The following is a 27288-nucleotide window of genomic DNA, read 5'->3' on the forward strand; positions in this document are numbered from 1 at the left end:
TCAGAAAGCATTGCTCACTTGGGCTCTCTTCAGTAAAGGAATGGGTGAATGAATGACACGTCTCTCTGTGTTTTGTGTACGACGGGGATAAACACTAGTGGTACAGGCAAGGTAACATTTAACATCACATCATGATTGTCGTATGCTGTCAACATCACCGCCAAATACCATCAATGAACGCAAACAGCACAGAAAGCTTCGCTTACGTCGATTCCCACAGTGCGTGGGGTCTGCATATTTTTCTTGTATTCTGTCTAATCACAAAATAATGAATATAAATTAATCAACTTCCCAAGTCATAAATTTACAAGAAAAACTGTCAATGGGAAAGTTGTATAGCGTACTAAAAAAACATTGAATTCAGCATGTCATATCTTTATGCCCATCACACAATACTAGTGATTGAACAAAAGATGCTTCTGGAGCCACAGTTTCAATACTTGTCTTCATCAGGGCAGCAACTGCTTTCCTTGGCAGTCCCACTTTTTGAACATTTCGACTTCCCTGTTCTATTTTACACCCCCCTTGCTTACTGTAGTTCCCCATTGAGGGTGGGGGAGAGCAAGCTATACAAATGTAGCAAAAAAAAATGCAGTTGTTGGCTTGGTGTTGGCTTGGCAAAGACAAGTCTTCTTGTCAAAATGTTGGCTCCAGCGACATCCTTTGGGTCACAATTTCGTAGCAATGCCCTTTTCGATGCTATTCATTTTCATGCATTTCTCGCTTCGGCAGTGGTCAAAGCGACATTGCGCTCGCGTTATCAATGGGATCAGCCGGCCATGGACAGTGGGTCATAAGAGTGGCATAAAATCGAGCGGAAGGCATCACCAGGAGACTGGAGCAGACAAACTCTGATTTTGGAGCAGTCTGTACCACATATACCTTTTATTGAAGCAGTCTTGAGCATGCAAATTTTAATTTAAAGCATCATTACAATTAAGTGTGATAACAGTCACAAAGCCTTACATTCTGCAGCATTAACGAAGTGCTGGAGATCTACCTAAAGACATTTTTCATACTATTTTTGTATTAAGCATTGGCGAAGTGACCGGAGGTGTTTTCGAACAAAAGTTGTGAAGAAGCTAGGGTTAGTGAATACAACAGTGGTACATTCAAAGACACTTCTAGGTAATGTGACAGTGCACCTAGCTCAAACCAAACTTCTGAAGATGGCAGACTTTGCACTTTGCTTTGCCACTCACTAGACTCACTAGAAGCACCTAGACATCTGAAGTCTAGATTGATTGGGTGCAAGACCCCTCAATAAACTAAAGGAAGCGACATTCCTCTTCACTTGAACTCTCCTTTTCCAGTGATCTCGCCCTCTCAATTTGCCCTTTTTGATCGCAGCGATACACTGTGCGGAAACGCGATCGACGTGATAAAAGGATTCGCGATCACCACTATTGCCACGATCTTGGGGTTGCGCGCCTCGATCAAGAGCAACTGGCATGGTGCCGGCGTGGATCAAAACAAAAAAAAAAACCATGAGAACAAAAGAAACAGCCGGCAACACACGTTCTCGCGGAAATTGCGCCAGCACAACCATGTGACTCCGCTTCACCAACAGTGAGGCGGGGATAAATCCCAGACCTCCTCGCTTACACTCACTCACTGCCTCGGGCGGCAAGCTAGAATGTACCTTTGGTTATATTATAATGCCTATAGTTTTATTCACGGGCCTTAATTGGGCACGGCTGTTCCCGCCCACTGGCCACTGGCAGCCAGAATACGGAAGTTACTTTCATACATGCTCCAAGCGAGACCTATGACACAATGCTCTGCCGAGCGCCAGTGATCTTTTGCTGACGCCTGCCAAAGCCAAAGTGGCAAAGCTGCTCTGGCACAGCATGGTGCAATTTCAGTCATTTTTCTGCTTTAGCCACAATTTGACACAGCAATTTGCTTGAGTATCAAAATGGCACGATTGGCGCAGTATTCCCTGCCCTGCGTAACTACAATATGATAGCCTTGTTCGATACCTATTAACTACTTTGTCTCTATCTTCCTGTGATTATGTGTTGTGTTTGGCTACATATTATGCAACAATTTTTCCCATTTCTAAAGCAATTGCACAAGGGAAAAATAACCATGTAACTGCCAACTTCACACACTCAAATACGGTAGGCGTGCAAGATTAGCACTTCTAACCAAGTGCTCAGCTGCTGTGAAAGCAATTGGGCAGCGATGCATACACCGGCTGCAAAATTTCTGCAGCCTTTCTTTAGTATGTGGAATCGCATAAGTAAAAAGCTCAATTTTGCTGAATTATGTGTTTCCTAAAGCCCTCTACAACTTTCTCATTGGAGGTTCTACCCCAAAGTGAAGGCTTGCAATGTCTGTTAACCCTGGCTAATTATGCACTTAGAACGGAAAAAATAGTGGGACTTGCTCCTCTTTATTTGCATCCTCCTATAGTGCACTGTCATGTCTTTAAAGCTTGGCTAAAGTTAGCTGGGATGCCCTGTATCTGGCATTACATATGGCAATAAGTTATATACTTGCAGTCAAAAAATTCATTACCAGAGCATTTCACTAGTGATGTTTCCATGTCCTAGCAGTACAAATAATTTCAATTGTTCATGTAGGCACCATACAATCAATTGTATGCATGACCAGCACTCTAACAGCACCAGCAGTGCCTGGTATCTTGCCCACAAGTGGCATCCATTTCATTCTGTTCACAACACAGCAACACAAAGTAAACTTGTACAATGCATCATAAAACACCACATTAAAGACCCTTCAAAAATGTTGCGCTGAAGCTCAGGCTAAGTGCAATCATATTTCACCATAGGTGAAACCTCACTGTTATGAACACCACATTTAACAAACTTTTCAGGTCATTGAATTTTTATGAAACCCTGCACTGACTGCGTAAGTTTCAATGTAAAAATATTTTAGTACCATGAATTTCAGGATATCAAACTTTTCAGAATAATAATTGCTAATTAATTTCCAGGGTAAGCTAACAACCCCTCATTACTACGAACTCATATTTCAGAGCCCAGGGATTCTTCAATTTCCATGCATCCCTCACAGCGAACAAGATAGGTCAACACACAACATGGCGCACAAAATGGACACCTGTATGAATGACCTTTTGGATGCCTCTCAAATGCCTAATTTTTCAAACCTGTGTAATTATTCAGACATACCGTATCACTGCACTGCCACCTATGGAGCCAATGCATAATGGCAGCTGAAATTTCGGACGCCATATGGCCATCCTGTTCGATTCTTTTTTTCCTGATCTGCATATACAGTCATACAATTGCAGCTATGAACAAGGTTAGCGCCATTCAGGCTGTCCCCTGTACCCTCGCTTTTGTTGGCAAGGCTGTTTCTTTGCTTTGCAAAGAGTCATACAGCTACTGCAAATACATCCATGTCGCCTTATCACAAATCACCATCACTGAACAAAGTAGCACTGGTAAGGCCTAACAGCCAAGGCAGCATGGCCATGATGAATCGTGATGGAAATTGACCATTGGCCTACGTGGTGGTAGGCAGCAAACCATAACAAGAACTTCTGTGCTATGGTGATATGTGCATACGAGTGAATAATCAGTGGTCAGGCCCCGAGGTCACGCACGCAGGCTAGACTTTGCTTCTACATTATGCAGCATTTAAAATTACTGAGCACAGTACCTTACAATTAAAAGAGCCTTCAATACAGAACTTCTGCTGAACACGCAGAACCAAATTTGTAGGCTGCAACAAGTAAGTGCTCTTTTTACAAGAGAAATACAAGAATATTTTTGGCATATCGATAATGACAAAATTGTATGACAAGAGAGAGGAACAAGTACGCCTAGGCAGGGGACATTTTTTTTTTCCTCATCCTTGCTTCCCAAAGCTGCAGTGCACGCTGTGAGGATCATTGTAGTGGGCCAGGGGGCACTGAATTTATTTTTACCATCTGAACGTCCCAGAACCATAATATAAAAATAATAACACATAATATAATAACATAGGCACCTTTGCATTTTTCCCGACCATAATGTAGCCACAGTGGCCAAGATTCAATTCCACAACTTTTTGTCAGCAGCTAAACTATGGCTACTAAGTCACTGTGACGCCTATGAACCTGTTTCAAAGTTTTAAGTGCACGACAAACAATACTGCACACATGCACCAGTGCTCACCTTTCCTTTTCTCTTCTCCATGCAAGAGCAGCGTGGCTGGCGTAGCCCTCCTGCATCCATAGGGCTCCGTGAACGTCTCCGCCTTCGGCTCTTGCGCTGCTTTATACGGAGCCGCACCGCAGCTGAGCCACTAGCCGCGCCACCACCCGCACCAGCCACCGCAGTCATGCAGGTTGAATCCTCAGCCTTTGACACACGCCGAGCAGCAATCCGAAGCTTGAGTGGATCGTGCGTCTGCTCGGGCTGGCGTACAATGGCAAACTCGCAGTTAGCTGGAAGGGAGCTTTCTTCATCTGAGCAGCTAGCTGATGAGCATGAGCTGGAGGACGAGGAGGAACACGAGGATGACGATGAGGATGAAGAAGAACACGACGACGCATCACTGCTCGCCTCACTGCTCACGCTGCTGTTGCTCCGAGCCCTCGGGCGATGCTGCAGGAAGTTGAACATATGTTACTGCAGTTTATTGTACAATGGAAATATGTATCGATTGCAACACGTATATCCCATTCTATACTGACACCTACTTCTCCAACGGCATATCAGAGAGCTTTACAGTCAAGCCCATGCATAACAAGCATAATGGTCACACAGGATGCATTCCTTACAGCCAAGCATTCATAATAAATGAACATGAAAGACTAATCTACTGAAATAGCAAAAACATTTGTTTCCAAAATAATCACTAAGCTTACTTTTGTTCTTCGATGCTGACCCAAGAACTATTATTTCCAGAGCAGACAAGGGCTCATCACCGAGAGTTTTGCTGCAGACAAGCTGTCTGCAGACAAAATTTCACATCGTTCATGTACAATCTTGCACATCTCCCGCCCTACCTAGCTGATGCGACACACATGTTTGCCCTGAGATAATCAAGTTCTTTTTTCCCGAGCGCGACAGAAGGAGCACTGACGCAGTAATCTTTTATTGCGATAGCAATTATATGGACACTCCAAAGCAGATTTCTGCCGTCGGCGTCGCCGTCGCCGTGAGGTTCCGTATGACGTCAAAGGCGATGAAATTGTCGCCGCGCGCCGAACGCTGTATGTGCGAGTGAAAGGGCGCGAGGGACGCGCGCTTTCACGGGGAGTGAACGCACGGCTGAGAACAAACGCGCGTTCTGCGCCGTGCTCCCTTAAGGGCTGCAGAATTAAGCGTCTCTTTCCTCCTTTACAATCACCATATATGTAGAGCAAACTCGACTTCTTCAGACACGCGAAAGGCCGTGGGAGGGGGGGGGGGGGGAGGCGACGTTTAGCTGCGGCACAAAATGCCTATTTATATACAACCGTTGTGAGGCGAGAAGGTGGTAAAGACTTCCGACGCTGCTCGACGACTGTCCCGTTCTGATCTCGTCGAAAACCTCCGCGCCGCCCCCAGAGGCACCGGCAACAGCCACCAACGCCTCGCGCGTTTTGTGCGAACGCGGGCAAAACGCCGACGGCGTCGACAACAGTTCTGTGTGTTGCCGGTGCTGCGGCATGTCCAAGTTTGTACACCTGATAAAAGTACTATCCTTACTCCGTATAGCTCTCTACAAATTTGCTATCGCAATTGATGCTTCGCCTTTCGGGTGAAACTGCGTCATTTTTTCATTAAAGATACAAAGAGCTTAAAAAATTTCCCGGTTTTTCTGAGTGCTAAATTTGTGCAACACACGTGTTCGTTAGAAAAACGCCTTGCATGCTTATGCGAGCAACGGCGAATGTGGTCGGCTAAATGACCAGCGCCACTTAGTGAAGTAGCATTCCCGCGATACTCTGGCAAGCGTTCATTTAGACAGTGCCCGGTTTTTCCAATATAGCATTTCCCACAGGCGAGGGGAATGCTATACACCACACCAACCTCACATTCAAAGTCAGCCTGCAAAATAAAGCACACCAAAGCCCTCGTTGAATGTGTGGTTAGTGTGGTGTATAGCATTCCCCTCGCCTGTGGGAAATGCTATATTGGCCAAACCAGTTGCTGTCTTACTGAACGCTTGCTGGAGCATCGCAGGAATGCTACTTCACTAAGTGGCACTGGTGATTTAGCCGACCACATTCGCCGTTACTCGTATAAGCCAGCATGCAAGGCGTTTTTCGAACGAACACGTGTGTTGCGCAAATTTAGCACTCAGAAAAACTGGGAAATTTTTGAAGCTCTTTGTATCTTTAATGAAAAAGATTACTGCATCAGTGCTCCTTCTGTCGCGCTCGGGAAAAAACAACTTGATTATCTCAGGGCAAACGTGTGTGTCGCGTCAGCTAGGTAGGGCAGGAGATGTGCACGATTGTACATGAATGATGTGAAATTCTTTTTGCTTTCATTTAGTTTTCAACGCCTGTGATTGTTGTGGCCTGAACCAAGGAATTATCTTTGGGCGGTCCGGTGCACTAGAAGCGCTCCCCCCCCCCCTTCCCCTCCCTGTGAACGTAAAGCACTGTTTTCCATGCATAAAATTCAGTTGTAGTCCGGCATTCGTGTTGTCTTTCTCTTCTCGTCCGTGTTTAATTGTGCGCTAGAATGATGTTTCATAATACTAATTACAATCAACTAGCCCAGCTGTCCACGCTTAGCGATATTTCTTCATCCAATTCATTGCTAACAAAGCCTTGCACCTCAAAGATGATGGCCTCATCCCGCATGAATTTGCAACATCCACTTCATGAGCCGCATCAAAGAAGTCACAAGGTAAATGAAAACCCGGTAGCGAAGCTTCCATGGAACCTCATACATTCAAAACATTGGTTCACAGGTCTTAGGGCCACCTGTGTGACGAGGGGACACTTACGGTGGAGAGAGAAATAAATAGTTTATTGATCAAACAGGGAACAAAAAAATTAAGTGATGCCAATGCCATATTCATTTTTTTTTTTAATCACGTCATTTCTGTTGACAAAGGCGCCAAACTTATTCCATTGGCCTGCCATTCTGGGCAGCATTTTTTAATGTCCCGCAACTCGACTCAATGGCCGTTTCAAACTTTTCGGAAGTTTGAAACGGCCATTGAGTCTAGTTGCGGGCAGAAAGAAATGCGGCGAAACGCCAATCATAAGGCTGTCGCAATCGCACCCCATGCAAAGATCACTTTCATTTCTTTGCGATCCAAAGAAACCATTGGGAGTTGAGTGCTGGTAGCATCGTCGAACGCCAAGCCCATCCACTAGCGCAGACACATGAAGGCAGCTAAACTGAACAATTATCTGGTGGTGGTAACTGACTACTTTTGACTGAACACGTTAATCAATGATGGAACACACCTTGCAGACACAACACCACCAGAATTCAGATAAATGTTGACAAGGGGGCGAATGTAAAGTGAGCGAATATTAGCAGGCAAACTTTATGAGCACGCGTTTCTGCACACGAGAGCTGCAGCGCCCCTTTTATAGCGGTTGCCGAAAAAGTGGTATTTTTTATTAAGGATAAAGTTAACGAGACTTGTCTTTTCTTTCCTGGCAGGCATTAATAAAATTGATTAGGAATTTTTTTTTCATTTCAATGAATTAATATTTTGGCTCGTTTTTAACTATGAAATGGGTTGTCTGTAACAATGTTTGTTCCCTCCTCACCTAGTCATGCTTCAATCGCAGATCCGATAACTGCCCTTGTTGACGTTGGTGACAATTGGTTTTTGACTGCTTTTGCCTGAAGCTTCGCAACCCATATGAATAGACCCTGATAGTCATCCCAACATACATCAGCAGCACCTCACTTCGCTTCAATGACGCACTGCCATAAATCCATAGGCAAGTCACCATTGCTTCCGATCTCCACAATTCCAGACTCACCTACCCCACATAGAAATCCAGCCTTGCGAAAATAGTTTTTCATGCAACACGCAGTGACCTCCATCCAAGCTATTTTCATCATACCACAGCTGTACTTTGGCATTCGCTCTAAAGGAGCTCGGAGCCGTGACATGTTCATTCTATCTAAGACGTGCTGCCACATGATAATTACGACCATCATGCTGTTTGTTTGTATTAACTGAGCATTCATTATAACTGGGATCGTTCGAAGTGGTCTCGACTGTAGTATAGAAAGCACTTTGCCTGTCCCACACGCAGAAGCTTTGCAACGAGTAATTGACAAGCTATCAATAACAGTTTAGGCCTCGCAGCATACATTTCAGTTCTTCATTAAACTCAAAGCATATATAACAGTCTCAGTACATCACTCTCTACCACGACAGCAATGATTACTACGCCCTCGCATGAAATCAAAGTGCAGCCCTCAAAACAAGAAAACTAGCTGCTACTTGTCCCCATCAAACAAAAATGGTAGTATACAAGCGTGACAAGGTTCTAAAATTATCTTGAAGCATAAAGGCCATAAAATTGGGTCTCGCATCCTGCGTCAGCATTCATACAGCATGTCTTCCACTAGGCTTAGGCTGCATAAAGAACCGAGTTATGCAGTGGATGCAGCCATACTCACATGCGTTGTGCACATACGCTCCTCACAATGTCGAGACGGGGAAGTGGTTCCGGTGCCAGGCACTCCATTATGAGCTCCGCCAGGGCCCAGCCGTGGTGCCTGGAACCTGGCGTCAGCCATCAGCACTACCCTTCGGTTGCTATGTGCTCTCTCTCCCGCCCCCCAGCGCCAGCATGGCTGCCACCACCTCCTCCTGAAATCACAATAGAGTGAATTGCAAACGATGCCTTCGCGCTAGTATCACAATGCCAAGATTTAATAAAGTATATACAGGTGCTTGTATGACAGATGATGTGTAACAGTGAGTAGATGAAGTGCTTTAACCATGGCTCATGGACTGGATGGATACAATCAAGTCTGCCTCAGCATGTGGCTCGTCGTCTGTCTTGGCATGCGCTTGGCATGAAGGAAACCGCTGACCAGTAGCAATGTCTGTTCATTTACTTTTTGAGTGACCCCCCCCCCCCAAGGACAAAGCAAGCACTAACTACCAACCAAGATCGCCTTACATAGGTAAGCTTGGCACTCCAGCCAAGGCGCCATGGGATGGCCATGTCACTTCATGTCAACACATGACTTAACGTGAAGGTGTTGTTACACACGCTTCCAACGTGCTTGGTCAGATTCACTAAGCACAACGAAGCAGAGATTTTTGTACCAATGCACTTTAAATAAAAGCTTTTTATCTGTTTTAAAAGCCAATTCATTAATAGCTTGCCATTAGCTACTAGCATCCAGTTAGCACTGATTGCCCAATATTGATAAATGCAAAGTGAATTAGTGAGTTTATGTTAATTAGGCTTGATCTTAACCCTCAACCCTCAAAGACTATCGTTGTGTCATGAATCCCCTATTTTATTCATTAGAGACAGTCTCACTGAAATAATCCACTGCTAAACACTGCAATGGTGCATAACATGGCATTATGTAAGCCATAAATCAGCAAAGTTTATTGAACCATATCTCTGAACGTAACACAAGGGGTCAAAAATGAAGCAAAATTTCCATGTAAACATTTTTGCCTATCTGAACACATGCACGAGCTTGTTTCTACTAATATCCTACTGTGAACAGCAGTTATCAGCAGACGGCACTGTGGACAGCATGTGTGTGCTGCTGTATGCAAGCTGCATTCTTCCTTTGTAGCGGAGCCTCTTAGCTTTGTCCAGGTGTTTCCAGTTCTTCCGGCACCACCGGAATTCTCTCAATATTCTCCAGAAGTACTTGGGGGTTAATCTCAACATAAAGTGAAGTTAACAGATCTCAGGAGTCAGGGTCCAACTGCTGTCCACAGTGACAGGAGTCAAGGGAATGCGAGTCACCAGTGTTCAATGTTGCGGAGTTACCACTCCGGAATTGGTATGACTCTAGAATCATTCCACATTTTCACGACCTCAGAATGGAATGAGAATAGAATTAAGCACATTTTTCCCGGAATGGAATGGCAATGGAATTGCTTGTTTTTCCAAAACTAGAACGCGTTTTCGTCTATGCGCTATTTTTTGTCAAAATATGCCGAAGAACCCTTATAGACTGAGTTGCTCCGAAGTTTGTCTCGATTCTTCGCGTAACCACGGCTCTATGCCGTTGGTATCCGTCGTACAGAACTACGGCGGCGGCATACTCCACCCCTTTACACCTTGCGATTTTTTTTACCTCGGCGGCGCCTTCGCCCTGGCCGCCTGCTGTCTCCCCCACCCTTCACTTCTTCGTTTTTGCTTCCGTCGCCGTCGGCGACTCGGACACATATTCGAAAAAGCGCTTCTCTAACTTGTGATGCGTATGAACGCTGGCGCGATGCTTGTGTTCACTGCAAGCGTTCGCATACCAGCTTGCGTGCCATCTCACATCGTACTCGCTTTTAGTGGTGACGAGCAGTGCCCAGTGTTCCATATTTGATGCAAAGGCACGACAAGGTGCTCGAGCGGTGCACTGTTCCAACTAATACCAGGAGGTGTGAAGGGTTCTGTTCCCCCATTAACCAAATCTTAGTTTTCTCCATATTCACGACCGCTCCAGACGCGTGACAAAACTGCTTAGTGAATATAAGGTCTTCTTGAACGCTTTTGTCAGCATAAAAATATGCTATGTCGTCATTTTAGAATTAACACGTTTAAGCTTACATAATATTAAAACATGACAAGCCGTTAAAACATTCTGACCATGCAAATACTATAGGTAGCGGGAGAACCTCCCCTATGGGAATTAGTAGGGTGGTTGTATACTGCACGAGATATGTCACCAAGCTACTATCCCTCGACCTTTGGAACGTCTTTTGCATATTTTTGCAGTTCTTAACGCGTCTGATGACATCAGCTTTATGGTGCGTTCATCGGTAACTCGATAAAACTGTCTAGATGCCTTTCCTACGTTGAGGAATTAAAGGAATGGAATTGAACTGCCTGGCCATTCCCGGAGTGGGAATGGGCTAAGTTTTTTTCATTCCGAGGAATTGAAAGGAATGGAATTGCAGCAAGCTCTAATTACCCGGAATGGAATTGGAATGGGGGTGCCCATTCCGCAACACTGCCAGTGTTTATTGCTGCACTTTCTGCAAACTAGATGATGCGGCAATCCAGAGTTCAAGACTGTGTTAAGGAGGTCAAAGGTGATCATCAAAAGTGTGTACAATAAAACACCTGAAAACTGGTATACAGCAGACTCGCGATAATTTAAACTTTCGGTTAATTCAAACAAATTTCAAATGTTTGGTTGGCCTGCTATGTTTTTAATGTATTTTAAAGCCGCTTAATTCAAACTGCGCCATTGCGTTATTTCAGTTAATTCATACTTTTTGCTTGTCCGTGCCGGAAAATATCTGCTGCTTTTGTCGCTTCTAGCTGAACATTTGCATTATTATATCACGAACAGTCGCAAATAACGCCAATTGCCTGGCTACATCTGTCATAGAGACCAAACCGTGTGCACCAACAATCGTGTGTTGATTAAGGACGCGCATGACCCTTGGCCATCTCTCCTTTTCCTGGTGTGCACACGTGTCAACTACTGATATAACGAGTACTTTTCGCGGAACTGTCAAGTTTGTTATAAATGGGTTCGAATGTATTATTGAATATATGTGAATGTTTCATTACAACACAAGTTGGTATGTTGCCCCGAGTCGTATTTACGGGAACTTCTGATAATTCAAACAAAATCCTGGGGTCCCCTTGAGTTTGAATTATCGAGAGCCTACTGTACTTCTCATCGAAAATGACAAAAGACCTTGACATAAAGTGGGAACGTTTTCTGAAATGGGAAAGCTTAGTGTTAAATAGAGACTAAAGCCACTAAGTTTAACTCTGTGTGACATAATGGGCTTAACTCTGTACCACATAATAGCAAGAGAAGTGCTCTGCACAACTTCAGCTTTAGGGCCCTATACTTTTCATATAAAACACACACATTCCCTTGTTGATATGAAAGCTTACAAAGGGGCATGGCATGCAAATGAAGCTAGAGATCACGTTAACTAAGCCCTATGATGTGTATGGCTCAACATGCGCATTTTGGTGTCGTTTGCATGTCTTGTGATGACAAAAGCTCTTTGAACCAAGTTGTTCTCTCTTTACATGATAAGACAACCTTAGCAGCAGAGCCCCTCAGGTTTATGCACACACTTTCTTCTTTTCATTTGCCGTATGGCGCATTTACTGTCTTCCACCTAAGCTTGTTTGCCAGCCATGGGTTGCCCGACTCCAAACACCCCTTGTGTCTCTCCTTATTAATCTCAATCTGAAGTAACTCAGCTATGGATTTTTTTTTTTTCTTTTTCACAACACTGTGCCGCTGAGACCAAATAAAAAGAAGACAGCAAAGTACAGTGGTGTTGCTGTCTGTTTAAAAAGAGGAAGGTGAAAGTGACTACAATTGGTAGTCACACTCACTTTCCTTAAGGGCAGAAGGCAGAAATTCTTATGTACAAAGATTTCGCCACAGGCCGATGAACCCCTGCTGGTCAGAGCTTGCCACTACAGCGCCTCATCGCGAAACTGGGGCTTTGAGATGTAAAACCACTATAATATTATTGTCGTTCACTCTCCTATACAACTACGTCCATAGCCTTCGGTACATTCTTCAATGTTTCTTTCCTCAGTGAATTACCTATCATTAAATGATTAAATGACAACTAAGTTGGGTTTCTTTGTTTATTCAGGAGCGACCAACATACAGGTGAGCATATGTTTTGCCATGCATGTGCCTAGCCAGAGTGCCAAGCATCAGTATTTATAAGATGATTTGGGCTATGGCTTACACTCAGTCACTTGCAAAATTTTTAGTCACAAATTTTTGGGTTTGTTGGAGTTCTAAATTTCCATAATCCAAAAAATGGTAACCTGATGCATCTCTTTGCACTTGTGAGTCCTTCAGCATACTCAAACTTCTTGGTGATCTCCACATAAGCGTTCAATTAAAAATGTAACTTTTGTCAGAAACGAATACAAAACCCAAAAGTTATTATATACCATCCCTTCTTATATCAAAATATGTAGCGTTCTTATGGATGTCTTCAACCAATTTTCTTCAATCATTTTAACAAATTTCCACCACCTCTTAAAATATGCATTTAATTTATTGTGCAATGTATATATTTAGTTCAAGCGAGCAAGATTTTAAATATGTACATTTGTTAAAATATTCCACTCATTTGTGCTATTTTCAAACTGGCCCTACCAATTTCCTGGGCTTGTTTTGACAGTGCTGTATACTTGTTGGCCTCAACTCACTACCTCCTAGAGAATGAAGGGTCACAGCTCCAGAAGACAAGCATGGGGGGCGCTCATCCACATCTCGCAATGCTGTCAGTCAGAATCAGCGCATACCTTCTTTATTTTCACAGCCACCCCAGTGCCCGTTTCTTTCATTTTCAGGATTACCCACTGCTTGAATAAGTATTACAGATATCTAAACGCTATACGCTGCGAAATTAATCCGTGACCTTTTCGACAGTTGTGCATCCGAGTGTTAAGGCGCATGGTCAATGAAGCTTCTCAGGTCATGCACTGGTTTACGAACTAAACCGCGCAACACTTAAAGGAGTCAGAGGGTTTGTATGAGGTATAAAAACAATGAATACCGCGTGTACTAAGTCTCAAAAAACAAATCGCTGAAAAATAACATGCCCGACAGTTTCAACTAGCTTTCCAGCCTTGCGACATAGTACCATGGAGCCGAAGGAAAGCTCCTAACGACGTTTCCGTCACTTGGCTCTTCCAAGTTACTTGTGGCGATTTCAGCCTATAAACGTCTTCGTAATATACACGATGCATGGAAGCGAAATGGACTAATTTCTTCAACGGACATTAAGGGAAGCCTATCGCAGGCCTACTTAGCGATCGCCGATCCAATTACGAGGCGATACTCACGTTTGATCTGTACAATAGTACTCAGCCAACATATTATGCCGTCTCAAATACTGAAATACGGCAGTTCATGTACTAATACACGATCCAGAGCGTCCAATAACAGCAACTTAGGAGATAGCAGCTTGTGGTGGTAACTATCGTGAGGTCGGTCTTAGTTTCTGATAACAAAATTAACTTGCGCAAACGTCAAACTTCACACGAAAAGTGACCGAAACGAGTAGCATTCAAGATAAGCTTGGAGCAGAGTAGATTATTTTATCATATCATTGCAGGCTTTGTGACCACGAGTTAACTAAGCGGTTTGTTGGAGCATTGGTATCGGTAAGCTGATTGAAGCAAGACGGCCGATCCCCGAATGCTAGTCAACTCAAAATGTAACACTGCACTTCCCAGTGTGTGCGTGCACGAGATCAAACAAACGATTATACGTGGCTTTTTGAATGAGACATGCAACCCCCCACCCCCCCCCCCCCCCCCTTTTTTTTTTTTTTTTTTTTTTTTTTTTTGTAACCCTCTTATCTAACCGCCAGGAAATTACATAGCGCCGTGTTCAAAACGAACCTGTAAAGCCAGCGACCACGCGTATGAACCAGTTACTATTATGGGTGCAGGAACTGGGTCTAGCGTAAAACTTCATAATGTTCCTGAAAGAAGATCATCGCATGGCAACTATTTAAAGATGTTGGAACAGACGCCGCTCTAGCACATCAGCTTCTGGACGTTTGAGGCGCGCTTTGCAACCACCCGCAAACCACAAGCAGTAGGACTGTTCTAACAGAAAATTCTGATTACAGCTTGAATAAAACAGACGAAAACTTCTAGATACAAAGCATTTGTGAGCCTCCACCACTCAACCCTCGTAACGATTGTCGTAAGGGTCTTCATTCGCGAGGTGCGAAAAATGCTAAAAACTCACCTTTTCACGCATCCATTGCTGATCGCACGGACTCATAACTGCGCACAACACAAGTGGACACGCACAAGCACTTTTTCAGTCTCATCGTCAAAATTTCCGAAGCAACCCGACAAGAACCGTAGTAGCCTCACAAATGGTGTTTTTCTTGTTTTGAGGACGAAAGCGTTGCCTTCAGAATAAACACATTATGGCCGCCAATCAACATGGCGGGAGTTCCTCGCGGGCGCCGTCGGGGCAAATCCGGAAACGGGACTTGCATATAACACCATACATTGGAAGGGCACAGACAACTTACTGTCCGGTACGGAGGCAACTGTCGTGGCAATTGTTATACGCAAATGGCTTGCAGAAAACTGAAACTTATGTTCCTGAAACTTGCGTTTGTTCAGAAGTTTCAGACGGCATGCAAAACGACCCCGTGTTCAACAAAGTGATGAAATAATGTGTAAATGATAAGTACAAATCATCGGTCAAAGCATGTTCTTCCAACTACGCGCGCAATTTTTACGAACACTCACGAAAAATGCGCTATGCACTCCTACATTTACCCCTACAACTTTCATCAACTCTCGCCAGTTTGTCCTTCTGCATGAACATGTACTGGATGTAATCGTACAGTTACAACTCCATGCACAGTGTAAAATAGTTCTTTCGCAGGGCTTCTTCACAAAACCTCAAAATGGATCAGGCAAGCAAACAACGATACTCAAAATTTCCCTCACACTTGCAACTTCGCCCACACATCTCTTATCAGATTTCCACCCGCCCGTTACGCACGCACGCACGCACGCACGCACGCACGCACGCACACACACACACACACACACACACACACACACACACACACACACACACACACACACACACACACACATCCTTGCCGCTAGTTGTCCTTTCGGCGTTGACACTTTCTGCGTTCGCTTTTATGTTTTCGAGCTACTATTTCATGTGGCTCCAACACTTACCTTCCAAGAAATTTCGCCTGCATCTTCAAAGTACGTGCAATGAAATGTTTCAGCCTGTACATATATCTTATGGAGCTTCTTTGAAACTCAATGGCTTGATCGAGCAACAACAGACTTATGATAACCCCAAATAACACTCGGTAATTAATCCCATATATCACTTGCCACATCTCCGATTTTCAGCATGCTACGACCCTTTGTCTCTTGAGATATAGACTGATATAGATGCGAACGGTTTGAAATGTATCTTGCGATTTTGTCGTTTACGTTTTCGAGTTATTTTGCACCAGCAACTTCGTTGTGAGTAAAAGAAGCGCGGGAGAAATATTCGTTCAGCTTACCCTCACAAATCATTTGCACTCCAATTTCACTCAGTAAAAAATATAGTGATGGTGGTATACGTGCACTTTATTCAATCAAGATGGTATCAAAGAGTGAGTTTACACATAAAATTGGGTAGGCTGTATCGGGGACGCGGCCGCAGTGGGGTACGTGAAACGTCTTGTGCGCGTTGCTCAGGGTATATGGGAACTAGGGAACAGAAATAACCTAACCAAATACGCAAGTGACATATATTAACATATTGCAACGCTTGTATGCTTAACTTCCGATACAGCTAGTGGGGGGTCCTAAGTATGCCATTTGTAGTATGGCAAAGTATGCATGACGCTTTTCTCAGCTTAAGTATCGTAACAGCGCAAACAATACAGGGACAAAAGGAAGGAAAAACGACAAACACGGCGCTGGAGCGCCGTGTTTGTCGTTTTTCCTTCCTTTTGTCCCTGTATTGTTTGCGCTGTTACGATACTTAAAATGAATCCCAACCAACTGGCCCAACTTGCCGTCTTGTTGCAGTATATTTCTTTTCTCAGCGTTCGCACGCACCCGCGCGCCATGCATTTCAGAGGCCACGCACAGGCTTCGCGGTGGCGGCGCTAGATGGCGCCGACTGTTCTTAGGGAATAGAGTCGGGAGCATATACAGTAAATCTATTAGGGAAGCGTGAAAGAGGAATCCCGTTGCAGTACATGCCTCGTACATAACTCGTTTCGACGGTGGCGATGTTGTGTCGCTTTATTGATGCAGTGCTAAAGGCATTAATTACCGCGTCGACAGTCAGCATGAGATGGGTTCTGTCGCAATTCTTAGAGCTACAGCTCTACTACTCCAGGTACAAACCCAGAAAACGCCTGATCCCATAAATATGGCCTTCAAGCTCAGCCAAGGTTAAACTGGGACTTACCCTGCCCCTACCGGCGGCTGCTGCGTACGCCGTGTGGGCGCCCATATCTTGAAAGCGATCAGCGATGTGGACAAAGTGTGCGGTTGCGCGGGCCTCATCTTCGAAGCGATCTGCAATGTGTACAAAGTGCGCCGAGTGCTGGTAGTCGTATGCGCTGTGCTTTCGACGCTTAGTTCGCGTTGAAGCGAAACGCAGCATTCGCTTGCTGCTACTGCCGCGCCGAGCAGCGTCTGTGTGTTGCCTTGCGGTGCAATTGTAGACGCGATAGTTGCTGACTGCGCCAAGCAGCGTCTGTGTCCTTTCCCAAAGCAAGCAAAACCGCGCTATCGCTCGACAAACTTGGTGTAACCGCGTTCAACCACGGCAATCTTTTTTTATTACGCATCTCCTGCAATGCGCAGTGAGATACATATAAACATTCATTTGTTATTAGGGTTGGGCGTCTTCATTATAGGGTGGAGCCCGCAGTTAAAGTCCCCATTGGCTCACAGCGCTCCGCGAGCCTGCTGGATTAGCCGTCGCTGCTCCCATATGGTTCTGATCTTGTCAGCGCAGTCTCCCAGGAGGCAGCTGAGGGTGAATTAAGAAATTGGGCATTTACAGGTGCAGGATATACTGTCGGCATTGCTCCACGGAAGGTACAGTATGAGGGATTTTGTGTGCGGTGGAATAGGTGCAGGGTAAGGAGACAGGGGAACAGAGCCGCGGCGTCTCGGTCAGGCGCGGATCCAGGGGGGATGTCCGGATGTCCTGACCCCCCCCCCCCCCCCCCCTCAGATTTCTGCATCGCCCCCTCGCCGACAGGGGGATGGCCCTGTCGCAAAAAAAAAAAAAGGCCACCAGCGTTCTTCAAAAGTATTTTCCGCGAGTACCAGTGGTATCAGCCATGTAGAAGTAAAGCTAGCTCGCTCACAAGCTTAGTTGTATTCCGTAGGGGTGTGGTGTCGCGAAGTTGCCGTAGTTATTTTTTCTCAAGAACACCTTGGACCTCCTGGCGCCGGCCGTGCCTTACTCGTCCCATCGGTGGCGTCGAATGAACGAGGGGACGTCCCTTTTGCCAAGCACGCCGATGTCCGCGCGAGCGCCTTTGCGCCTGATCAACTCAGTTCCCCATTGGGGTGTCATCGGTTGCCTCATTGGCTGTCATCGGTTCCGCGACCAACCTGCTTAATGAAAGAGATCTCTCGCTGAAGTGTTCATATATAAATAGTAACAACTAACAGCTAAACTAAGAACTACGCATAGGCAACTTTTTTTAAACTGTAGCACTCAGTGTGATCACAGTTACACGTTGACAATATCCAGTACGAGCACGGTACCGTTCGTACGCTACAAGTTTTTCATTGTAACTTCGCAGTTTTATTGTCGTACATTAAGCATAGGAGGCTCAAAGACGCAGGATTCGTTTATCGGAGTGGCCGTTCTCGCGGAGCGGGGCGAAGCCTCGAGCAGCGGCTGCGAAGTGGGGGAGCGTGACGTCAGCGGCCAAGCGCGCGGGAACCACGCGTGGTTACAGAAACGGGAGCAGATGCGCGCCTTGTGTAAAAGGATGTCGTCGCGTGGGAAACAAAACATGAAGACGCTGGCTCGCGCTCTCGGCTACTAGGCCACATCGTTCTTGTAGGTGGCGTCGTGAGTCTTCTTCATACGCGGTGATTCGCATATCGTAAACAACCAGCGTAGTGGTTGCCGCGTTGGAGCTCCAAATCAAACGAAGGTGTGTCAGCCGAACACAAAGAATCTTAAGGAAATCAAGGTGTCCCAACAGAACTCCAAAGATGGGCCCGTGCTTACGCATTTATAAGAAACCTGCGACAAATCATCCCAAATTTTATTTAAGAAACAATACAGGCTAGATATACCGGGTGTTCAAAATAAAGCTTTATGGTTTTCTTAAAATTAGGCCCTGGGAAGCACGTAAAGACCACCTGCGCAAATAAGTTATGTGGCCTGGGGGACACAAAGTGAGATGATAATTATCGCTGTCAGCAGCCGAATTACCTAAAATTGAATAATTAACTATTTATTGACTGCAGTAAGTGTGTATGTTTGTATTCAAAAGTTAGAGGCAGTCGTGTTTCTACACAGTTTCACTTGGAAGAATTCTTCTAGCATGTCTATGATCCGAGATATCCAACTCCAAATTTTAATTGTCGTTCGCATGATTACGCATGCAAGAGAGTGAGGATTGGCGCAAAGCTCCTCCATGATGTGACACGGCTGTTGGGTGCGGCCTTTAGTCTGACAACGCGGCGGAGGCATTGGCAAAGACAATAGCTGTCCCCCTTCCCCTCACGGCTGGCGAAAAAAAAAAAAAAAACGAAGAACCCGTAACCGCTGTCGTAACACGCGACCGCGCAGCCTGTAAAGCTGGCGGCAGCTGCCATGCCGAGATAATGGCGCGAGCGGAGAAGCCGGAGGGCAATGCGCGTGCGTATGGTGACTAGACGACCGGGAATGGTCATTTCCTGGGCTACGCAAATAAAGTGACTGCTGATTTCCAAGTATTGTAAGTTTTATTGAAATCAAAAGCAACAACTACACCATCAACAGCAGAAACCTTTTTAGCTATGCTAACGAATATTTCATATATACTGCCGCTTTAAGTTTGGTGTTGTCATGCACAAATCTCATGACAACACTTCACCCATCAGGATGTCAATGCCCTAAAAATGTTCAAAATGCCTCCCTTCCACAGCAACGCAAAGCATAAACCACTCCCGCGTCGACTCGATAACTCTGCGCAGTACGACAATTGAAATTTGGAGTTGGATATCTCGGAGCACGAACACGCCAGAATAATTCTTCCGATCGATGCTGTGTAGAAACACGACTGTCTCTAAGTTTTCACTACAAACATACCCACTTACTGCAGTCGACAAAAGAATAATTGTTCAACTTTAGTTAATTCGACTGCTCACAGCGATAATTATCATCTCACTTTGTGCCCACCTGGCCACATAACTTATTTGCACAGGTGGTCTTCGCGTGCCTCCCAGTGCCTAATTTTAAGAAAAGCATAAATCTTAGTTTTGAACACCCTGTATTATCAGGCACAGCCACCAAGCACATGGCTGTATTGGATAACGTCCTTTTCCTATAAGCTCGGAGAAACCGATACTTGGCTTCGCTATAGGGCTTCTTCCTCTTTCTGGGGTTTTACGTGCCAAAACCAGTTCTGATTATGAGGCACGCCGTAGTGGAAGGCTCCAGAATAATTTTGACAACCTGGTGTTCTTTAACGTGCACTACAACGCAAGCACACGAGCGTTTTTGCATTTCGCCTCCATCGAAATGCGGCCGCCGCGGCCAGGATTCGATCCCGCGATCTCGTGCTCAGCAGCCCAACACCTGAGCTGACTGAGCCACCATTGCCGGCTACAGATATTGCTCTAGCCGTATAAAACGCGGGTTTATCGTGAGCAGAAACGGTGAATTTCGGTAAATTAGAAAGACTACTATATCATCATCATCATCATCATCATTGACAGAAGCTGACCCCCCCTCAGAAGAAACCTGGATCCGCCCCTGGTCTCGGTTAACGGAAGGGGTGGGGAAGCGTCTCCTGCTATATCTGTAATGAAGCGTTGCAGTGAAGTTATTATTATATGGTATTTAGGAGATGTTGACGCCTTTAATTGCAGTGAAGTTTCGTGGAATAGCGCTAAAGACAGAACGATGACAAGCGACTTGCGCTTATGCGGGCACGATAAGTTGTGAGCTGCTGAAATAAAGATGTATTGTTACGGGCCGAGGTTTGGGGAACCTTAGCGTCTGCTTGGAGCTCGAACCAGGTTGACCATCGGAGAGGGTCTGGCAGGGAAGACGAGGCAACGTAAAAACAAGTAACAGAAGTTTAATACATGCTTACGGGTGAGCGGAGTGCTCCAAAGAAAACATACAAGAACAGTTCAGCGTGCATGCACCTGCACCCTAGGGCAAAGCAAAAGTGTCCTCCACGTGGCTGCATGGCTGGCTTTCTTATACCCTCCACCATCCGGGCACTATCCCCCTCTCCTCTCCCCCACTGCAGGACATGGGGCAAACCAGACGAAATAGAGATGGTGGGTGGCAGTCGCGGTGTGAACGTCCTCAGCGGGGGAGGAAGGGTTGCAGGGTGGCACGACACATAGGCGCCGACTACGGGGGGGGGGGGGGGGGGGGGCTCCGGGGCTCGAGCCCCCTCCGGAGTTTTCCGAGGGGGGCTCTGCCCCCCCCCCCCCCCCCCCGCTCCTAAAATGTCATTACTACCAGAGTCCTCTTCCCCAAACCGTTTAGGGTTTCTTTTGAGTTACCTCTACATGTTCCCTTAAAATATTATTGTGGTTAAAAGCTAACTGCATCATTGTTGACGCGGACGTGCACGGCTTTTATTCATAATTTCGCTTTATTTCTCAAATCCTGGCAGTATGAAAACAAGCGCATTAGAAGCACCAACGGCGGCTCCCTCATCCGTATTTTTTTACTTCAACATGTTATTTTTAATTCCAGTGTGAAGAGAAAGAGGTAGCCAACTAACAATTATTTCTAATGATATGGATAGCCTATTCCTAGAGAATCAATATGTTGCTGTATGTTCAACTCGCTACAATTGCTTTGCGCATTTTTTTTTTTTTTTGACACTGGAAAAGACCTGCAGCCTTCAGTGACTCCTTCGGCAGAGTCTTTTATCAACGGTGTGTGAAATGCACGTGAATGTGTCTCAGCATTGCTTCTCTTTCCAGTAGGTAATACTAGCGACTCAAAAAAAAAAAAAAAAACTCATAATAATTTACACCCTTTATTGGGAATCGAAACATCGCAACGTGCATGCAGAGGCCATAAATATATATAATTAACTTAGTAACTGAAGTGAGGCCAAGCCGCATTCACTCAAAATTAGAACCGATAGCAGTCATGCGCAGCCGAGCTTCTAGGACTCAGAAAAAAAAAAAAAAAAAAGAGGCTGCAGTTTTGCCGGAAAGGCGAAGCAGTATAGATAGTGAAGCATAAGACAATTACACGAAAAAGGTTCTTCCCGTATAAATCTGTGTAAGAGCCGCACCCCCAACTTGAAGGCAAATATATATATTTTTTTTAATCCAACCGAGAAGCAATCCCGTTCAGCGCGATTCCGATCGCGCTCCGCTGTGAATTTTCCCGCGCAGCGTTCTTTCGCGCGTCGCAACTCTAAAAAAAAAAAAGTCGTCTATAACTTAAGAAGACAGGAGAGGCGCCCCGCCCTGACCATTGAAGAACAGCAGCCGATTTCCACCGCGACTAAAGAAATTGTCCCGCTGACGTGACTCGGGCCAGCTCGAAGCGCGGGCTGCCATGTCCTCCGTCGTCGGGGTCCCCGGCCGTCCGGCTCATGACGTCAGTCTAGAGAGCATGCCCATTGGTGGATGCTCGTATGCATCCGCCTTTGAGGGGCAATTGCCGCTGCCTTCTAAAGTTGTACACGACTATAGATGGCGAGTGGAGGCGATCGCGGAGGTTTACGGCGGATTTCATACTCGTAGTTGGAAAAATGACATAAGATGGCCCGGTCCCTTGTAAGGCTCGTCAAAATTGTGGCAAGAAAGCGCGGCCCTCACGTACGCGAGTCTGTACGTTGGTTATATCGCCTATATGAATTGTAGTAACATTTACTCACTAATTAAAATAACAAACATCGTGCAATGCACAGACCATGTAAACCTGTAAATATCCCGCTGGATGACCACGAGCAGTCGCTATCACAACGCTGGCATTATGATGAACGCCAGCAGCGAGGGTGAACGGTTCGTACAGCCATGCGATTCACCGCGACTCCGAAAATTAGATTCATCATCATCATCTGCATATTTTTATGTCAACTACAGGACGGCTTCTGTCAGCGATCTCCAATTACCCATCTCTTAGGCTATGCGATCTCTAACACTTGGGGCGCGGAACAACAGCCTAAGAAGGAAGACAGCGCGCGCATGAAGTTAGCAGCCATCCCTGCTCGCCCTTGATCATTGCACCCCCCAATGATTACCAACAATTGGATACTGCATGCGGGCTGCGTAAGCTTCAACCGCACACAGTAAATTGCAGCTGCGGCAGGGCTAGATGAGAAGACGCGTGCTCTCCTCCCCATGTGCGCATTTGATCACGTGACCTCCAACTAACCCGAATATTGAGCGCGTGGACAGATAATGTCTATTGAGATATCGATGTCTTATTTATTTATTTGTTAATATGTTTATTTATTTGGGCACCTGATAATTTTTACTGTAATACCTTTGTTCTGCCTCCGGAAAATAAACGAAACCAGTGTCATAAGGCATGCTTTGACATGTAATGAAACTGTGGCGTTATGGAATCACATTATACTTATGCTTATAATTCTAGTCATAAGTTGTGTTCAGAAATTGTTATATATCGTTTAATGTTTATTAATGTTTATATATGTTATGTCTTATCTTCTCAATAACTGTCCTTTCGTCAGGAAAAGATTTCTTGATTGTATCTTTTGTATTAAATATTGCTTTTTCATAGATGTGTACTTGTGCGACTAAATACGCACAAAACACATGTATCTCCCTGACGTGTTTAACTGAATCCGCTTGTGGCATGGCTCAACCAAGAGACTGGGCCAGTCTCTTGGCGGTGCGAGGGGACTCAGGAACCTCCATTTACCACTCCTCTGTAAGTGTGCGTGTGTAAATGGAAATCAATAAATCAAATCAAGTCAATCTAAATCTAAAACTGAATTGTCTCCTACTCTGAGGTCTTGCAAATACTCATGGAGTATTTACACACATACACTGGAAACTCACGAAGTATCCAGTGTAACTGCTATTATGCTATACATGGGTGGCGTTCGGAAAGCTGGTCAGCCCCCCCCCCCCCCCCCCCTTCCACCGGAAAAATGAAAATTTTCCGCCCATGGCACGACATATGTTTCGTCTCTGACCCTCACGACTGACACGTCGATCTATTCATGTTGACGAGCGAGATCGTTAGGCACGCCGATTACCATGCGTTTGCACGTGGTCCGAGCATGGCCGCTCAAAGTGAATCGGAATTGACTACACGTGGTCCGGGCATCGCATCTCTAAGGGAATCGTAACAGTATGTATGTATGTATGTATGTATGTATGTATGTATGTATGTATGTATGTATGTATGTATGTATGTATGTATGTATGTATGTATGTATGTATGTATGTATGTATGTATGTATGTATGTATGTATGTATGTATGTATGTATGTATGTATGTATGTATGTATGTATGTATGTATGTATGTATGACAAGAAGAGACAAACACGACAAGTGTCAAGTACCTTCAAGTTAATACCCCTGTCACACGGGCACTCGAAAGTCTTTTGAGCAAAAAAACTTCTCCCGAAAAAGAGTTTCGCCCGCAGACACACGACAGGGAGCGATCTCTTTTTCAGAAGCGGTCTTTTCTGGAAGAGCCGAAGAGGAGTTCGCCGATCTCCTTTAGGGCCGAAAAGGAGTAGCCTCGAAATCAGTGGGCACCAGCAATTATCATATATTAAAGAAAGTAAGCGAATGCGTAATTTTCTGTCGCCTATGCTCATATAAAAATAATTTTATGTCTCGCAGAAGGTGTAGTAAACCCAGTAATGTTCATTTTCTTCTGTACTCTCGTAAGCAGGTCTGACGGGCTGGGGATGTCACGTGATGACGCTCTTTAAACTACTACAATAAATCTTTATATTAACGTTTCTTATGTTAAATTTATTTCAAAAACGTGTAAACAATAAGTTTTCGCTTTATACTTCGAGATACATAAGTTATTTTTGGCCGATATTGTTTCGAACGCTAGCGCCACGCTTTCGGTATAGCGTGTCCAGAAGGAAACACTAAAAGGAGATCGTCGGCGCCGTGCGTCTGCTGCGCAACACCTCTTCATTCAAAAGTCTTTCAACTTGGTAAAAGACCGCTTGCGTAAAAGATTTTTTGCGTGCTCGTGTGACAGAGGTATAAGATGCGTATCAACCAGCCCAACTGAACACGCTACTAAAGTTTAGTGGTTCTGTTGGTGCGTCGTCTGGGTTGGACAGTTTTTCCAATGGCGCTAAGTTATAGCGAGCTCTCGGGCTACCGCATAAGCACGTTCACTACCATGGAGAGATGGAGTGTCGAGGGGTCCACCCTGTGCGTACCTCTGTGGTTGGGCAGCGAGCATTGTGTTTCGTGCCTTACAGCGACGCGCCTTGCACGCCTGCAGTGTCGAGGAGGCGCTTCTCGGTTGCCACCAAAACAAACCACAATGTCGTGCCAGAATTCCTTGAACGCGCAAAAAATCTCCAATTTTCAAAATGCGCGTCAAATGGAGAGCGGTTCCTCGGCGGGGTTTGTTTACAAGTCATCTGTGTACGCGACGAAAATCGGAAGTATCACTCACACGCACCGGTCAACCTGGTCCAGTTGTCGCAAGCCACACAATGATCGTGTCTCACCGAAAATAAAGCCCCTCCACACGTGTCCGCTGTGCACGTGGATGGAGGGGCTTTAGCCGAAAGCTGGACGCCCGCCGCATAAACTATTATTTAGAATTTTACTCTGCGCTTCTCCGCATTCCGCACGGGGTGTTGTTGCCCTCCAAACTCGTGGCTCATACCCACTATGGGGGTTAGGCTATCGCTTCTTGTCTTGTTTCCTAAACTTTGGCGCATACCCACTACGGGGGATTGTCCAAGAAGCAGGCGGTTTCAACTATGTTTATGAGAAATTTAACAAAAAACCTAATCTGCATAGCAGTCGTTAGAAAAATACTATTAAGAATTTTGAGATAAAGCAATTTTGTCATAAAGAAGTGAAATAATAGGAATAATTCATAATTCTAGAAATTCAGCAAGGTAATCTTTTTGTATCTCGAATGAAATTGTAAACTTCTATTATAACGCGCATCGCCTTTAGGCCTTCTCACCTTCTGTCTGCTATTATCCCGTCGTCTAAAGCTCGGCGATCACATGCAATGCGACTTTGCCTACTGCGCCACGCATCAGTGATACCATGTGATTACAACCACCAGTTCTCTGGAATACAGCTTTTTCAATTCGCCACACTCAAAAACGTGACAATTCATTATTTGTTGCACGTTCCAGGGATTAAGGCGTCGTACTGTGATTACAGAGTCAGCGGCTGTCTAGCAGAGTAAAAAGAAGAAGAAAAAAAAGAAAAGAAAAGAACGAGTATAGGGGTGTGCGAATGTTCGAAACTTTCGAATGGTGATTTGAATAGTACATCGATCGTATTCGATTCGATCTTCGAATCAAATTGTCACTATTAGTAGCTGCGAATATTTTTCGAATACTTTTCGATATTTCAAAACGTCAACTGCGCCCAAAATAAACATAAAATTGGAACAAAGGTACGGTAAATGTTCCCCCTCGCGTGCATATGTATATAGACATAAAACGTTAGAACTTGCGTAGTGAAGCAGGATACGTCACTCAGGTAGGCCTACTTTACAGGCTGTACAGCGATCATTCGCACTCTTCGAAGAGTCCTGTGCATGCGATGAAACTATTTATTTGCTTCTAATGATCCGGTTGTGCTTTTAATAGACAACGCTTTATAACGTACTATGTAAGGACAGGAGCTTGCTAACATTAAGAATACTGGGATGTGAACATCGTTTTGTATTAATTTTTATAACGGTTGTTCAAATTATTCGCAAGCTATTTGAAAAGTATTTGATTCGCATCTGGCACTATTCGATTCGTATTCGATACGGCCTCAAAAATAACTATTTGCACAGCCCTAAAAACGAGATAGAAAGGTTGTGCCAGTTTTCTTTTTAGGGGCGGGGGACGGATAAAGTATTATAATTTACCAGTCCCTGATGGTTTGTCATGTGTGACTGACAATCAGGGGCCGTATATATTCTGAAACGATCCACTTCGGCGATACTATCGCCTTGGCCAACGGCACGCGCTGATTGGCTCTTTTAGCAAAATTTGATGAGCTGATTGGCTGGTTGAGCACGAAGTCATCCAGTTTTGCTCAACCAGCCAATCAGCGCGCGCCTGGCGGCGACATTGTCGCCGAGGTGATGCTATATATATCGCCTGAAGTGGATCGGTTCAGAATACGGCCCCAGGTCTGTTGATTATAAATGTAAGTGTCACTGACGCATTTTAGTGCCTCTCTATTTTATAACAACGTTAATCCGCAAACCTGTTTATATATATATATATATATATATATATATATATATATATATATATATATATATATATTG

At 45.0% G+C, this 27288-nt stretch overlaps 1 protein-coding gene across 3 annotated transcripts in view; it reads right to left on the reverse strand.

The window, feature by feature from the left end:
- LOC119442985 (serine-rich adhesin for platelets-like) overlaps nt 1-15074 on the reverse strand; it is a 100642-nt gene extending 85568 nt beyond the window's left edge. Inside the window, exons 1-3 of one of the 3 annotated variants that reach the window (XM_037708087.2) lie at nt 14853-15072; nt 8571-8763; nt 4149-4580 (exon numbers count right to left, since the gene is read on the reverse strand). In XM_037708087.2, coding sequence (XP_037564015.1) covers nt 4149-4580; nt 8571-8690 — 552 coding nt within the window. In that variant the 5' untranslated portion in view covers nt 8691-8763; nt 14853-15072. Of the gene's footprint in view, nt 1-4148; nt 4581-8570; nt 8764-14852 lie in introns of all 3 variants that reach the window. The other 2 variants (XM_049662494.1, XM_037708085.2) reach the window with 2 other exon arrangements.
- Nucleotides 15075-27288: the final 12214 nt, after the last annotated feature.

Source organism: Dermacentor silvarum, chromosome 2 (assembly GCF_013339745.2).
Source record: "Dermacentor silvarum isolate Dsil-2018 chromosome 2, BIME_Dsil_1.4, whole genome shotgun sequence".
NCBI classification, from domain to species: Eukaryota; Metazoa; Arthropoda; class Arachnida; order Ixodida; family Ixodidae; genus Dermacentor; species Dermacentor silvarum.